Raw genomic sequence first — 15415 nt, forward strand, 5'->3', positions numbered from 1 at the left:
TTTTTTGTTCAGTTAGGTACAACACAGCAACTTGTATTACACTTGTTATAATGTGGAAGAGTCAAGAGTTAGAAAACAAAGCTGACCTGAAGCCATCCGTAGTCTTAGTCTTTTTGCAGCAAAATGAAAACTAACCTCAACTGGTGGGTGCCATCATTTGAAAACGCAGCGAACAAATCACTGACTCTGTATTTCATGTGTTGTGACTGAAACAGATGAACCTGCAGGCAGAATCTCAACCTTCAACACTAGCTTAAGAGAGAAATAGGGGCAAATTCTAAGGAAAAGTCTAGTGCTTGGTCTAATTCTGCTAATGTACTAAATGAAACCCAAAATTAAGGGAATGGATCAGTACTTCCTCATTTCTCCATCTACTGTAAAAACACAATCATTCACTGATCTCACTGGAAGTAAGATCTATGCTCCTTTTACATCTTGCTCCAGCTTTAAGATGAGTTACTGTGTAAACTACTGATTTCAACTTGAGCAGTAGCCATACTGTTCTTAAATGCACATCAAATTTTATCAGCATGGCTTAAATAATTTGGCACTACTCCTGCAAATACTGGGAGGCTGAGCTTATCTGAGGGTCCACGTTCATGCGTGCAGAACTGCAGGACTGTGACCTGCAGATGTAAACTATAACATGTCAAGAGTCAAATGCTTGCTAGTATTCTGTAGCTTAAGGTCCACCTAAGCAAGAAGAAAAACAGTAACCAGGACTGTATTTTGGCTTGGACTGTCTTCACAGGTTCTCCTGGGAGTGGAGTACAGGATTTGTGATAGCAAATCTAGAGTTTGGACAATTCTCATTTTCAGTTTTTACCTACTGCTGAGCACTTACTGCCTGTAATCTTTGGATGTAGGAGAGCTGGGAATGTCCTGGAAAACTATCCAAAAATACTACTGAATACTGCAGCTTAACCTGCCCTCCCACATAAAACATTAGAAATGTGAAAACTATGCTAATCGAAAAATGTAAAGCCCTTTCACTCTTACAACTATAAAACTTGAAAACTATTCCCTTAGATTAGGAGCAAACAGGCCACAAAACATATGCAACTCTTCAATAATCTACTTCATAGTTAAAAACAAAACAAACAAAAAACACAAACAGGAAGTCCAAAGAATGATTTAATATTTTCTGTATGAAAATGAATAGTATTGAAATTAGGATCCATTAGCCCTTTCTTAAATCTTCCAGATTTTCATGATACTGGATATGTTGAATGGCTAAAGACAAGTGTAGCCCTAGTAGCAAACCAATCCACCTGGTCCTTTTTGATCAAGATTTTCAAAAGGGACAAGTGACTTCAGTTCAAGTGAGTGCTTTCTGTAAATGAGCTCCTTTAAAGAATGAGGATTGCAGAAATCACTTGCACCTCTGAACACCTTTACTTTAACAGCAGATTTAAAAATAAACCTGCTTCTGCTCCCTTTGCAAATCCAAGTTTGTAAGGTGCTTGAGAGTGTAAATCCAGGAAGGGCTGCTGCCACCAGTACTTGGACTGTATCTACAACATGCAGTACAGAGCTGAATCTTAAAGGCAACTATATGTAGTTGGGTTATGAGATCTGTTTTACTTAACAATGTAGACTTCTGATCAACAGTTAAAGAAATTCCCTGCTGAGTTTTCAAGAAATAAAGAGCAATTAGTAACTTGTGACAGGGAGAGATGCAGATGAGTACAAAGGTGGGAGGTAATCACTCAAGATGCTAGACTCTTACAACCAAGAAGTTGCAGGGCATGCAGTTTTCTGCTATTCTGAAGTCTTCTTTCCAAATACACACCCATGTTGTATTTAAAAAGACGGTTAAAATCCATCCAACCAACCAAATCCTACTTATGCCACTTAATCAGTGAACACTTGGGTAACCTAATACCAAATGTACGACCAGAATTAACCCTGTATATGGCCATTAGGCACATGGCAAGAGATCACAGCCACCATACAGTTCAAGGTTTCTCCAGTTGCTGTTTCCAGTGGCACAGGTCTGTAATTTCAAATGAAACTGATAGACTTGAGGGAAAAAAATCAATGATACCCACTTGAAAAAGGGAGCTATCCCTGTGCAAACAATAACAAATGCAATACACCTACCCTCTCCTCAAGACTGTATTTAAAATAACTAAACTGGTCCAACCCTGCTTGACAGCAAGTGGTGATATCGCTCAGGGTGATTTTGCAATCTATTAAAATGATAACTTAAAAAAATGAAAACAAAACCTGAGAGAAGGCTGTCCCACCTGGGCCTGTTCCAGTACTAGCTAGCAATCCATATGCCCTTGGACAGATGACTATTTGGTCCTGTAATCAAAATGATGGGTATTTTGACAATTGAAACACCTTTATCAGACACTCTCTGTCGCTTCTAGGCCTTCTGGTCATTGGTGGAGTGCTGAGCATTGAGAGACGCTGTCAAGCGTGCCTATTCTTCTTTGCCAACAATCCCATGATAATTGCTTCAGAATTTGGGTATGTGGCAGTCTTTTTTCCAGCCATCTGTTTCCCTACTGGGGAACCATCTCTGGTTCAAAGATTTTTCCTCCACTTTTGTAACTGGCATGAAGGTCACAGAAAAGAAAATGGTAGGGACAAATGTCGAGTAAGTTTTTCAGAGGGCTTGACTTTTACGACTACCTCTCAAAAGTCCCCTTTTAAAAAAAGACACCAAAGCAAACAGGATTGTGTCTAACTAACTTCTACAAAATTGCTGGTTTCACAGGAGGAGGAAAATATGGCTACTGTGCTACTCAGCATTAGGGTGAAGCACCATCTAAATTCCAGTAAAGTTAGGGATTTCACCTAGCTCGTATCAGCAAGCACACCCCCATCCTTCTACAACGTCCTTGCTGTCAAGCTTGATGCTATCAGTATTCTTCTCACTGAACATAGGGCCTCCATGCCTCATCATGAGCTCTGTAGCCATCTTCACAAAAGCCTCCTCCACGTTGCTGGAGTCTTTTGCAGAGGTCTCTATGGCACAGATGATATTATCATAGTGTTCAGCCAGATTCTGAGCTTCTTCCAGCTGAACCTCTCGAAGGTCACTTAGGTCTGACTTATTTCCTGGAAGAAAAATAAAAAAAACAGAGAAATTTATAATGGCTATTTGTGCCAGGGCATAAGGTTCTCAGGTTTTCCAGAGATTTCCATTCTTGGAGATTCAGAAAATCCAACTGAAAAGGCCCTGACCAACCTGACGTTAGCCTTGCCTTGAGTAGGAGGTTGGACTAGGTCATGTATTTCTGTATGATTCATATGTAGAACAGAAAAAGTCAACAACCAAGGTGAGAGAACTGGAGAGCAACGGCTGTAGACTGTAAAGGAGGAAATATCAAAGCTAAAACCATTCTGTGAGGAAAGAAAAGGAAGACAATGTGAAAACAACAGCAGTCTTCTGGCTCCCAGGGAAATCTAGAACACTGAAGGTACACTAGCAGGTCTACAAGCCCTGAGAACGGTGTCTCACTCAGAAACATTGCGGCTGGGAGGCAGAATTTCCAAGAGAACTGATGAATTCTGGCTGCCATGAAGTCCTTCCAAAATCCCCAGTCCATGAACTATGTGGGTGTCCCAGTGCCCTAAAACATGCCTGCTTGATACCATGGAGCTTCCTGCCCTGGAAACCTTACGATTCTAATCACCAGAACAGCTCCATAGCAGCTCTGCCTCAAAACCTGGAAATCTTGGGTACCCAGTCCTCCACTAAGCGAGCACAAAGTGTGGCTTCCAAGCTGGCTTCTGATACAAAGCTCCCTAATTCTTAACAGAACTTCATTCAAGCAGATAGGCATCTTAAAAACATTTGTCTCATGCATCAGCATTTCCTGATTAAAAAATAAAAAACTTGGAAAATTTCCAATCAGCTCTATTACATACGTCTTAACTTCAAACAAAGCCAAAACTTTTAACCATCTTAATGAGTATTGCAACTAAGTACATTGCACAGTACCCTGTAGTGCTGGTATTAATATTTTTACTCTGAGACTTGAACTTACCAATCAGTAACTGTACTATGTTGGAACCAGCATACTTTCTCACATCCTCGATCCAGCGAGGAATGGACAAGAAAGAGCCTCTCTTGCTGATATCATAGGCTAGGATTGCTCCGTTGGCGCTGCGGTAATAACTCTGCGTGATAGTTCGGAATCTCTCCTGGCCAGCTGTGTCCCAGATCTGCAACTAAATAAAACAAAGCATGCAATGAGATACTGGCCAGTAAAGGTTTCAGTATATATAAAGTTTTCTTGAATCAAAAGCTAGGACTTGATTGAATAGCCTTGTTATAATAACCTTATCTCCCTTATAGGTAATACATTGTGGCATTACATTTTTCTAGTCTTTTGATCATGATTTAAGGACAGCAATGTACACTGGAGAACTTTTTTTTTTTTTGCTTTTGGCTGCTTAAATTTCTATTTGCATTGAGATGTTTTGGCGAGCTGCAGACAAGCTCTGATGCATCCTTCTGTGGCAGATTATGAAGTTATCACTTTGGTGTGCCCAGCCCTACCCCTTTGTCACTTTCTCTAGCAGAGTTATGAAAAGAAGACCAGAGCCAAAACACTCCAGTTCATCTTCTGGTGTGTTACTGAAACTACAGGTGGGCTTTCACTAGCACAGTGGCTGAGGTACTGACAGAGTCTTGCCAGATCTGCTACAGAGGCAGTAACAACTGAAGTAGGCGGTGGTAGTATCACCTGAGAGCACCAAGGTTATTTGATAAGGAAATGAGAGACAAATAAAACAATATATATAGAATACATAAAATCCATAAAAGAAGGCATAAAAGAACGTATAAAAGAAATGCCAACATTTCTAGGTTCCAATAGTCAGTCAAACATCTAGACTCAGCCTCCTGACAGCTTTTAGGTGCAAGAACAGACTGCATCTGGGAAGGAAGAAGAAATGCCCAGCTCATGTACTTTTGCCTAAATCTAGGCACATAACAACTATGAGTTTAGTATCAGGTTTTGAGTTCCCAGTACCAGATGTTCCAGAGGAAGAAGCCAAATAATTGAGAGTGGACAAACACAATATCCTGTTAGTAGGGAAAATTTCTTTTCAAATCCTGTTGTTTTGTGAGTTGTCTGATGTCCTGGAACACGATGGTTTATGTCGCAGGAGCTTCTAATCTAAAGTACCTGTAGACATTCTCATTCTCCATACAAATCACTAATCCGTTCTGAATCCTTCACAGCTCTTGACTTCAATATATAGTAATAATGAAACCAAAGATTTTTCTTTATAATTTTACATTTTCTGTCCTTCTATTTCACTTCCCTTTTTCCCCTTCTTTTCCCAAATGATAAATGAGAGACCATTTGCGTGTACAATTCAGTATATTCTGCATCTCCTCTTAAATGAGACAGGACATAAGCACACACTCTTGGGTGTTTTAATCCTTCCATATTGTGGATGTGCTACTTATTTGTTTCCCTCTCTCCGAACCTCTTTCTTATAAAGAACTGACTACAACTTAACTTCAGTGATGTTTTATACCAAATAATACAGAACCATTTCCATTTATTTCTTCTGCACATTAGTATTTTGTTTCCATGATCTGACTCTGCTGCACGTTTGAGCAGAAACTTTCACTTTGAAAAAAGCTGTACTGATCAGATCGCTTTCCTGTGCTAACTAGCATCTAGATCCCAAATAGTATATGTACAGCTTAAAAGGAATCAATCCAATGAAAAAAGTACTTCTTACCAGTTTTCTCAGTGAAGGAGAAGGGACTGCAATGGACTCAGAAAACGGGAAACAACAAAACAATGCTTATTAATGTAACAGTTAATGATCTAGAGCAGACAACAGACAATTACTGAGACTAGGAAGTTGATAGCAGGCTTTTGATGTTCTCTGCACTCAAGCCTCCCACTAGACCTTTGTGTCCTTTATGCAGTTTTAAATCTCATCATTTGTTTAGGTCAAGTGCAAAACAAAGCTAATGGTGATTACCCAACTCCTGGGACAGGTCTGAGATACTGTGCGTATCGAAGATTTATACAATTTTTAAATTTAAAAAATATTTTAGCTTACACTTTTCACATGGAATAAAAAAAAAAAAAGTGATTTACCTGTAGAGTGACTGAGCAAGCTAGTCTTGGGACTTAACGCTCTACGATGGATTTTGAAAACCTCTATGAATGTACCTTCCATAGAATCACAGAATCATTGAAGTTGGGACAGATTTTGGGAGGTGACAAAGCCAACTGCCTGCTCAAAGTGAGATAAAATCTTAATTTTTCCAGGAGGACTTGCTCCGTCATTTTCCCAGAGACCAAAATGAATCTGACCAGCTTGTAGTTCCTAGGATTTCTTGCTCTTTCTGAAGATAAGTATGGTATTTGTATTTCTCTGGTCCTCCCAAATCTCCACAGGCTGTCAACAGTGATAGAGCAACCTCACAGTGACACCAGGAAGTTCTTACAGCACTCCCAGACATTTTTTACTCAAGTTTTTATGTCTGTGCGTTCACAGGACTAAATGTACAAAGTTGCTGAAGCCCTGAGCATCCTGCTGGGAACAGCACAGACCACAGACAGGCTTCATCTTCTGAGGAGCTCAAGCAGCAGTCTTCCTCCAAGGCAACATCCTCCAGGTAGGGTCTTTCCCTTGGAAGTTTAAAGTCCATGCTCCCTAACTGTCACTTCTCTTTTATGTAAGGACTCAGAATCATTTAGCTTTTTACAAGATCTTCAGTTTGTTGTGTTTTTGCTTTCAATGCTGAGACTACAGTATGTGTTAGACCTTATGTCGTGTGACATAACCCATAAGCAGATACTTTGCAAACATAGATACCAAATGACACACCTGTTTGTCACTGCTCCCGTCACTTCTGCTGGCAGGAGCCAGAAGAGTGATCACTGTTTCAAGCAAAGTCAGTCAAATAAGGACATGGTTTAATGACTTGCTTAAGCAAAACTAAGGCCACACTGTCATCAAAGACTTGCCATCCCAGCTGCATATCCTTGTCCTCCCTCTGCACTGAAACTAGGAGCTGTTAATCTGATTCACTGTACACCTTCATTCACAGATTTAACTGAAAAATAAGGATTTTTCTTTTGTTTGAAGAGTTACCACTAATTACACAGCCATGTGGTACCGAAAGCATGCAAGTTGCACATTCCTGGGGCAACTACCCTTTACAGCAATGGCTAAACCATCTTGGACCAATCCCAAATATGCCTGTTCGGTTTAACTTGTTGCTGAAGGTTGGGTGTGAACCAATCCAATAACCTTGTCTCTCCACTAAACTATTTACATGCATGTAACTCTTGACAAGATACAGCAATTGCAAATTCTTTGAAAAAAAATTAGGCTCAATATTTCTCATTTAAAAGTTCCTTAGTACAAGTTAGATGTAAATACCAAAACAATACCAAATAAACTGTACTAACCACAGGTTGCAAAAATAGATATAAATGTGTCATATACTGCATATGTGATGTGAGGTTCTCCAGTATTTATTTCCTCGATTTAAGTGCTTGAGCTTTGTAAATAGTGTGATGAAAAGCCATATGTCACTTAGCAACTTTAACTGTTTTTAAGCAATTCCCGGTTTTGTAATCACCTTGGCAGCAGCTCTGGTGTAAGAAAGACAACGAGAAGTTGGATTGCTGGAAAATTGTGTTAAATTCAACTGAGGACACTGAGAGAACATACCTATGAAATAAGAGACTGGTAGGAGGCTTTTAGAGAGACCATCTCCAGTAACTAACAAAGACTGGATAAAGAACAGATAAGCACCCATTTTTCAAAAGGCCAGAACAGAATACCCTAAATGAACTAAGACAAGAAGCTACCTTTCTTGTGCTAGTTGTTTCACTATTGAATGCCCACTTTACTACAGAAGCTGGTTATTTTGGTCTGCATTTAGCTTTGAAATTTTTGGACACCAGAGCTCTTAGCACTGGCTGGTACTGAATAGCAAAGTGCTAAACCTGCTATTAACTCCTGTATGATTTTTCAGGACCGTATAATCACTGTGGAATCAAAGCTTTCCATAAGTACATTAGACAAAGTCTTGAACGTTTTTTGTACTTGTTTTTTCATCTTTTCTTGTTGGAAAGGAGCATGCACAGAATGTATGTCATTCATTCCTTGCAATGATGTGGGCTGGGGTCCGACTGGCTGGGGAGCAGCTGTGCTGAAAAGGCCCTGGGGGTCTTTGCAGACAGCAAGCTGAGCTGGCGCCAGCAGCATGCCCAGGCAGCAAAGGAGGCTGGCAGCATCCTGAGCTGTATGGACAGCAGTGAAGCCAGTTGATCAAGAAAGGTGATTATTCCCCTTTACTCAGCACATACTAGATCTCAACTAAAATACTGTGTCCAGTTTTGGGTCCCTAGCACAGGAAACACATTAAAGAACTAGAGCAAGTTGAGTGGAAGGCTGTCAAGATAGTCAGATAACTGGACTACATACTCTATGAGAAGAGGCTGAGGGAACCAGGCTTATTCAGCATGGGAACAGGACTGAGATCACCTATTAGCTGCTGTCCAGTACCGATGGGAAGGCCATCAAGAAGCCTGAGCGAGACTCTTCACAGTGGCACATGGTGGGAGGATGAGAGACAGCAGACAAAAATTGAACCAGGAGATATTTCAACTTGATGTGAGGAAAAGATTTTTCACTATGAGGACAGTGGAGCATGTTGTCCAGCAGTTTTGCAGTCTCCATTCCTGGAGGTTTTCAAGGCCAGACTGGATAAAGCCCTAAGCAACCTGGTCTGTTCTCCCAGCTGACTGGTTCAAGTAGGAGGTTGGATGGAAACCTGAAGTCCTTTCAACCTGAAATACTCTGTGATTCTATTACTTCAGATTTAAAAATATGTATATATCCGCATGAAAATAAGTAATTGCAGGCTATCATGTTTGAGAAAGCAAGTTCAAAGAGGTGTGCTTCAAAGAGGGTTGGCACTGTCAACTCTCATGATCTGAGAGCACATGCATAGGATCCCTGTACGGCTGCTGAGAAAACACTATGCAAAAATATATGTAAGCATTCCATATATTTATGTATATGTCCATGCTTGTTGGATGGCCATGAATGGTAAAATAAGCCAAATATTTTGTGGGCACTTTGGACTTTGTGTGCATACGCCAATAGTTTTCAGATTTTATAGTATTTAAACTGTTTATTTGATCCATCAGTGTGCACAGGTCTCATATATCTGAACCAAGTCTGCATGGTGCTGTGGAACTGTATACAGACAGCCATTTTATGAGATCTGTGCAATTACTTTACAAACCTGGTTGTCTGATGACTAAAAACTCTTCACAAGTGTGTTGCCTTAACTAACAAGCACACACATTCACAGTATGTGAGGAGCAAGGATAGGGAAGCCACATGTAGCTACAAACTCCAGCAAATCATACATGCCCTTAAATCAGGAGGTGGTGAGATGTAAGATGGTTCTCTGGCAGGTTATTCTTGGTTGTCTGATCAGGCTCAAAGAAAGCAGAGTTTCAACCGCAGAAATTGACAGTGTTGAAAATGATGAGTGACAGACTGACCAAAGAGCATAGAAAATGAGTATTATCAAATGTTTTCATGCAGACTCACTCATCTCGCACTGATAAACATAGTTTATCAATGGTTAATGCTTATCAAATGGCCTCGAGATACTTTAAATAATTTCTCCCCCTCCCTCACTTCCTACATAATTTATTAAGTACTTTCCTGATTCTTCTAGAGAAGCACGGAAGTTCAGGTCTATCTTTGTTTGTGAAGCAGTATTAATAATCACTAAGTATATACTGTAGCTGATAACTTCCATTACAAATATAAAAATGTCACTCTTGTACTATGAATTCTTCAAACTATAGCAGCTTTGATAGAATTCCCCTGAATTGAAATGGTGGACACAAAGACTCTGCTAAATAATTGTAAACCAACTGACCATCCTGTCATCTCAAATGAGAAACAATAATATACATTTCTGCACACTGGCAAATCACAACACTTACTCCTAAAAAGTCTTACTGAAATGATCTTACAACTTAATCTATACAACCTTTGCCAAAAGCAACAAAACCAAGCTCTGGAAAGCAGTGTATTTAAAGTAACATTCATAGACAGAACAGTTAGGATAAACTGATCCATTTGATTGTTTCCTCTACAAAATTTTCTGAAAATAAGGAATCCCTGTTAGCTGAGAATTCAGCATTTTTGTTTGCTCTCTTGTTCTGAGCGTCAAAGTAGTTGACAAGAGACCTACACTTTCCTCTAGATATCAAAGATCACTGCTTCCATGTAATAACCAATTGCTTTATTTGTGTTTGCTTAGCAATGTTGATAAACATAACTTTGTTTTCTTTTTCTTCCTTTTGTTTTCCTTTTATTCCTGTCTTTTTTTTTTTGTCTTTTTCTCCAAATATATGTATTTCTTATTTTTCTCCCTTTTACCTTATCTGATACCATTCATGATAAATTTGGGGTTTGTTTGGAGTTGACCCTCCAATCAGTCCAGAGTCATGACAGCTAACAAATCATGATTTTATATTATTTGCAATCTGGCCAGGTAATGAATGACACATTACATTCTGAAAATTTTACAGCCATGAAGCCTGAATAAAAGCCCAGAAGCTTAATATCATACGGGCTCAGAAAGCTTGTAAATTAGAGTGCTGTGGTACATAAAGAAATAATTGTTATAAAAGGAATGTGTGTGTTTTCAAAGGTTCTCTCCTGCTACTTTCTTAAAGATATGATAAGAGAGAGAAAAACAATAGCATAAACAAAAAAAAGGTCACTGTATGTAAAACAATATAAAATAGCATCATAAAGTAGACATTAAAGATACCCTATAAATGTATCAGTCTACAAGGATGCTCGTGAAAAGAAAAGGAATTTTGTTATTATTACTAGCCACAAGTCACGGACTTGGACTCAGGAATGTCCTTGCTTATCATTATGTAAAATCTTAGTTACACAGTTTTATAAATATCTTTTCCTACAGTGATAGAACAGTTACAAAACCATTTTGTTCTTTTTGCCAGATTCTTTCTATTGCTCAAAGAACATGGAATTATTTTATCAATAGGACTTTACTCACTATGCATTAAGTCAACAACCATGACTTTTGGGAACTGCAGTCTCTGTCCTGTAGGACTAAGTCTGCTACGTAGGAGATAAGAGTGTAACACACCACAACTGCAACCTGTTAAACAGCATATACTAGAGCATTTCTTGTTAATGATAAACTGCAGAAATTTCATAAAGCTGAAGAGGAAAAATTCTGGATACATGCTGGTCAGAATCTGCCTTTGTGACAAAATCAAGGTGGTCATCACCAGTAGCTTTGACATTCAAGTTCCATTAAAACCCAGCCTGCCAGATCTGCCACATCCCTGCGTGGCTCCGTGCCACACGGCCTCCCTTTTAGTCCCATTGGCTCCAAGAGCCCGTGGCTCACAGAAGCCTGTCTCACTGACCACTGGCTCGTATAATCCTACTGGTCAGTATTTCAAATTGCAGTTGGAAATCTGAAAGAAAGAACAAGAAGAGAAACAGATTGGATGGCACAGAGTTTACTTGTTCTTCCCCTCTGTTAGTGGTAAATCTCTGCAAATCTGGGTTAGCACATATTGGGGATGCTTACACTGCCAGTGCTTTATGTTTTATTACTCTAGAGAAAGCTTCTGTTAGGAGGACTGTCCATGAATAGCTCCTTTCTCCAGCAGTAACCTCCCTTTGCGTATGACGCTTAGTCAGCTTTCAGTAGCTGCTGGAGCAGTTGTGTACGAAATGTCATTTGAGACTTGTGAAAGACTACAGCTTTAAGATGCAAGGAAAGATTTACTTGAGTTAAAAATAAAAACAAAACCACAAGTTATTTGCAGAATCTTCACCTTTACTCCCCCAACATGCTTCTTTTCCCCTCTCCAACAAAAATGCATCAAAATTAAGTTAGACTTAAAATCCTTGTGCTCCAAATGTTACAGAAACATAACTGTAATGAAAACATTGACAGTTTTACATAAAGAGACACTAACACAATCAACCTTAGAATGTTTGTACGAATCTCAAAATAAGCTTCTGATTCATAGTTACTCAGTTATGTTGTAACACTATCCTTACCCTGTCTAAAAATGAAGTGTAGGCCACTGGGGACATGGAGCAAGTAGTGTTCAAATGCTCCTTGGGACTTTTTTGTACAATCTGTTGGTCTGAAAGAACTTTTAAAGATGATCCAGTTACGAAAACTGGATTTTTCTCATTCTTGCACCACTTGCTAAACACAAAGCAAGCCTTCTCATTCCTTATGAAGAATCTTGTCTTGAGTAGCATAAATCCATAATGAATCTGGAGAAGCGCTGGGAAATTGCCTGGCATGCTTTTGTGAGGATCTTAACAGTAAAGCAAACTTGATTTGAGACACATCCTGAATGTATCACGATTTGAGGAAGCCCAGTTAATGATTTATCTTAAACACTTCTAAGCAAGTATGCCTCATGTGACTGACACAATGAGAAACAGCTCTTCCAGAGCACATGTACAGGCTTGTTTACTAACTGGTTAGGGTATGATCTGTTCAGATAGCTATAGTGCTTTTCCTAGAATCAGTATAAGCTACACCAAAATCAAACCTGTACAATGTGTCAGCTATACACACCTAATCGTACAAATCTGCCTACTTTGTAAGGGAGCCCACAAAAGTGTAACTTATTTTCTATTTCCTATAACACGCTGAACAAACCTGGCGAGATTAAATGTACCGCTAGAAATCTCAGTCCAAATGGAAAAGCCTGACTGGAATATAAACTTCACATACAATGCACACCTTAAGAGACCAAACAAAAAAAACACCTCCAAGCGAATGTTTTTATATTCTAGCTGTGGTCCTGACTCAGCAGCTAACAAAAATAACTACAAGGTATATCATCAGCAGCAGTATTAGATTAACTTGTTTCAACTAATGCTTAAAGTAGTCTTCTTCAATCTGTGTATCCCTAATTTTTTAAATGGAAGTACAGGATAACCTAAAATAAAAGGAAGCCTCAAGAGGCTTGCATCTTCTTATTTGCCATTTGTAAAATACTGGGAAATAATCCACAGGTTTTGTTACACTCAAGCCTCAGTATTGAGGATATGAAAAAGCACACCTGGGGAGATCCGGCCCTGGGCTAGTCCTGTCCTTGTCCTGAAGCGCCTAGCTGAGCCCCCTGGCACCAGGATCAGACACATTTGTCACTTTGTGTGTGCCTGGCATTTAAATTGAGCCAGGTTTCAATCTTAAAGGAGAAATCCCACTTCTAACTGCTCTCTTGCTGGAAAGCACAGAAGAGAAACTAATAGCACAAACTGAGATTCTTTTCCAACTGCTAACCTCAGCTAACCCCATATACAAAAGGAAAAGGTAAAATACTACAAAGAAAGTGAACACCTTTCTAGGTGTGGAACTTGTAACACTCTTCCTCTCCTGAGAGGTGAGCTTTCATTTCTTCCATTTTCTGCAACTTTCTCTGCTTAATATTCTGCTCACCTAAGTTAATTTATAAGGAAAAGACAACGGAGGACTTTGGCCCCTACTTTGGTAAATGCAGTCCAAAATTTAGCTGCAATTATCGTATTTCTTTATTATCTTTCCTCTCAAAAGCTTTTCAGTTTTATGATCTTTCCTGGGCAGTGACTGAATTAAGTCCTTTTTAGTCCCAGTGGCAGTAAGTAAAGATAGATGCATGACTTCATCGTGGAGGGGACTGGTGAAGGGCTTTCTACCAGCAGCCCCCTACAAACTGCCGGGTGCTCCAGCCTTGCTTTCCCGCTGCCTGATGATGCTTCTGTGCTCAGAGGCCAAGTCCACTGCATGGCCTTTGTGCCACAGAGTCTGGGGATAAAAATCACTATATATACATACACAAAATATCCTTTTTCTAACCCTAACGATTTTCTCCAGCATGAGAAAAGCAGAAGTCAGATTTAGGGCTGATTTGTTCTGATCTGAGAACCGCAAAAGTTGCACTTTCTAAGACGCCCTGTATAAAGCGCCTTAAGGCAACTTTTCAGTATGTCTCATCTAAAAAGCGTTCCCCAGCTTCTCTGAGGCTGCCAGTCCCACCGCCCTTCCTGCACACAGCGCGGTGCAGCCGGGGCTCTTTCTGCTCCGTAACTAAGCCCCCAGCAGCCTGGCTGAAGCGGGTGGCCCCGCAGCTCAGTACAACCCAGCCGAGCCTGTCCCGGGGTGCGGGTTTGCAGCCGGGCTTTCACCAGCGCTCCCGTGGTGCCAGTCAGGACCCAAGCGGCCCGGCAGCCGGCCCCACCGCTCCCAGGGAAGTTTTACGGGCCCGGCTCATCCTGTGCCGGGAAACAGCTGGGGAGGAGCGGAGCAGCCCTTCCTCCGGGCACGGCACGGCCGGCAGGCAGCGGGACGAGGGAGCGGGCCGGGCCGTGCTGTGCCGGGCCGTGCCGGGCCGGGCTCGGCTGCTCGCCGGCCCCTCGGGGCTGCGCGGCCGGGGGGAGCCGGGGGGAGCGCTGGGGCCGCCGCTCACCTTCACCCGCTTGCCCTGGATCTCCAGGCTCTTCATGGTGAAGTCCACGCCGATGGTGCTGCCCTGGCGCTCGGCGAAGGCCCCGGTTTTGAAGCGCTGCACCAGGCAGGTCTTGCCCACGCTGGCGTCCCCGATGAGCACCAGCTTGAAGAGGAAGTCGTAGCCCTCCTCCGGGTCGGCCCCGCCGCCGCCACCGGGCCCCGCGGGCGCCGCCGGCCCGGGCATGGCGCCGCCGCCCCCGGCCTGCCGCCCGCCGCCCGCCCAGCCGGGCTCTGCGCAGCGCCGCCGCCCCCCGCCGGGCCGAGCCGGGGCCCGCCTCCCGCCGCCTCCCGCCGCCTGCCCTCCGCCTCCCGCCGCCTCCGCCCGGCCCCTGCGGGCCCTGCCCGCCCGCCGCCTCCCCTCGCAGCCCCGCGGGCCGGGCGTTGGTGCTGGCGGCGCAGTGCCCCGCGGGGCGAGGCGCCGGCCTCGGCCCTACTGCGGAGCCACCGCTGCCGGCCCCGCAGCCGTGCGGAGCCCCGTGCGTGCAAGTTGTTGTTTATATCGTCGTCGGAGCGGCGTTGTCCCGATACGTGCTCGCTGAGATGTGTTACCCCTACTGACACACCGAAATAAACAGGTGCAGGGGCACCATGAAGTCATCCAGGAAGTGCAGCTCGTTTGCCTCGTTGGCTTTTTCATTTTTAGGTCTGAGCTAGGGTGTGGTTTGTTTCCAGAGTCGCAGTCCAAGGCTCAGGGCTATGGTTTTTCACCCTTGTGAGGTGCTGTGCTGCTCTGACGCAGCTTTGTCAACATGGTGCTACGTGTCCTACGTATGCCAATGTGTACGTGTGATAATACATTGCATCGCAGCATGGTTTTGTGTATCGGGAGAAATGTATCAGCAATCTGGGATTGTGTTTTAATTGCTGCCTACG

At 42.2% G+C, this 15415-nt stretch overlaps 1 protein-coding gene and 1 long non-coding RNA gene across 3 annotated transcripts in view; one reads left to right on the forward strand and one right to left on the reverse strand.

Moving 5' to 3' along the window:
* LOC106040055 (uncharacterized) overlaps positions 1-15415 on the forward strand; it is a 68283-nt gene that overhangs the window by 9228 nt on the left and 43640 nt on the right. The window contains exon 2 of the long non-coding RNA XR_010833843.1: positions 6490-6610. This is a non-coding gene — a long non-coding RNA (uncharacterized lncRNA). The remainder of the gene's footprint in view (positions 1-6489; positions 6611-15415) is intronic.
* On the reverse strand, positions 1117-15208 carry RAB43 (RAB43, member RAS oncogene family). 2 transcript variants are annotated; one of them, XM_048046188.2, is made up of 3 exons: positions 14502-15208; positions 4005-4182; positions 1117-3072 (listed from the first exon to the last, which is right to left on the reverse strand). In XM_048046188.2, the coding sequence occupies exons 1-3, from the start codon at positions 14724-14726 to the stop codon at positions 2819-2821; spliced, it is 657 nt and encodes a 218-aa protein (XP_047902145.2). In that variant the 5' UTR covers positions 14727-15208; the 3' UTR covers positions 1117-2818. The 2 variants fall into 2 exon arrangements, with proteins under 2 accessions (XP_047902145.2, XP_047902144.2); XM_048046187.2 differs by having other exon boundaries at positions 4005-4188; positions 14502-14851.

Source organism: Anser cygnoides, chromosome 10 (assembly GCF_040182565.1).
Source record: "Anser cygnoides isolate HZ-2024a breed goose chromosome 10, Taihu_goose_T2T_genome, whole genome shotgun sequence".
Taxonomy (NCBI): domain Eukaryota; kingdom Metazoa; phylum Chordata; class Aves; order Anseriformes; family Anatidae; genus Anser; species Anser cygnoides.

Excerpts from the sequence above, each read along its gene's own strand:
- RAB43 (XM_048046187.2), bottom strand. The coding sequence starts at position 14,726 with ATGCCCGGGCCGGCGGCGCCCGCGGGGCCCGGTGGCGGCGGCGGGGCC. Across the intron at positions 4,189-14,501 it reads TCCAGGGCAAGCGGGTGAAG|TTGCAGATCTGGGACACAGC; the intron begins GTGAGCGGCGGC and ends TGTTTTATTTAG. Across the intron at positions 3,073-4,004 it reads CATAGTACAGTTACTGATTG|GAAATAAGTCAGACCTAAGT; the intron begins GTAAGTTCAAGT and ends TTTTTCTTCCAG.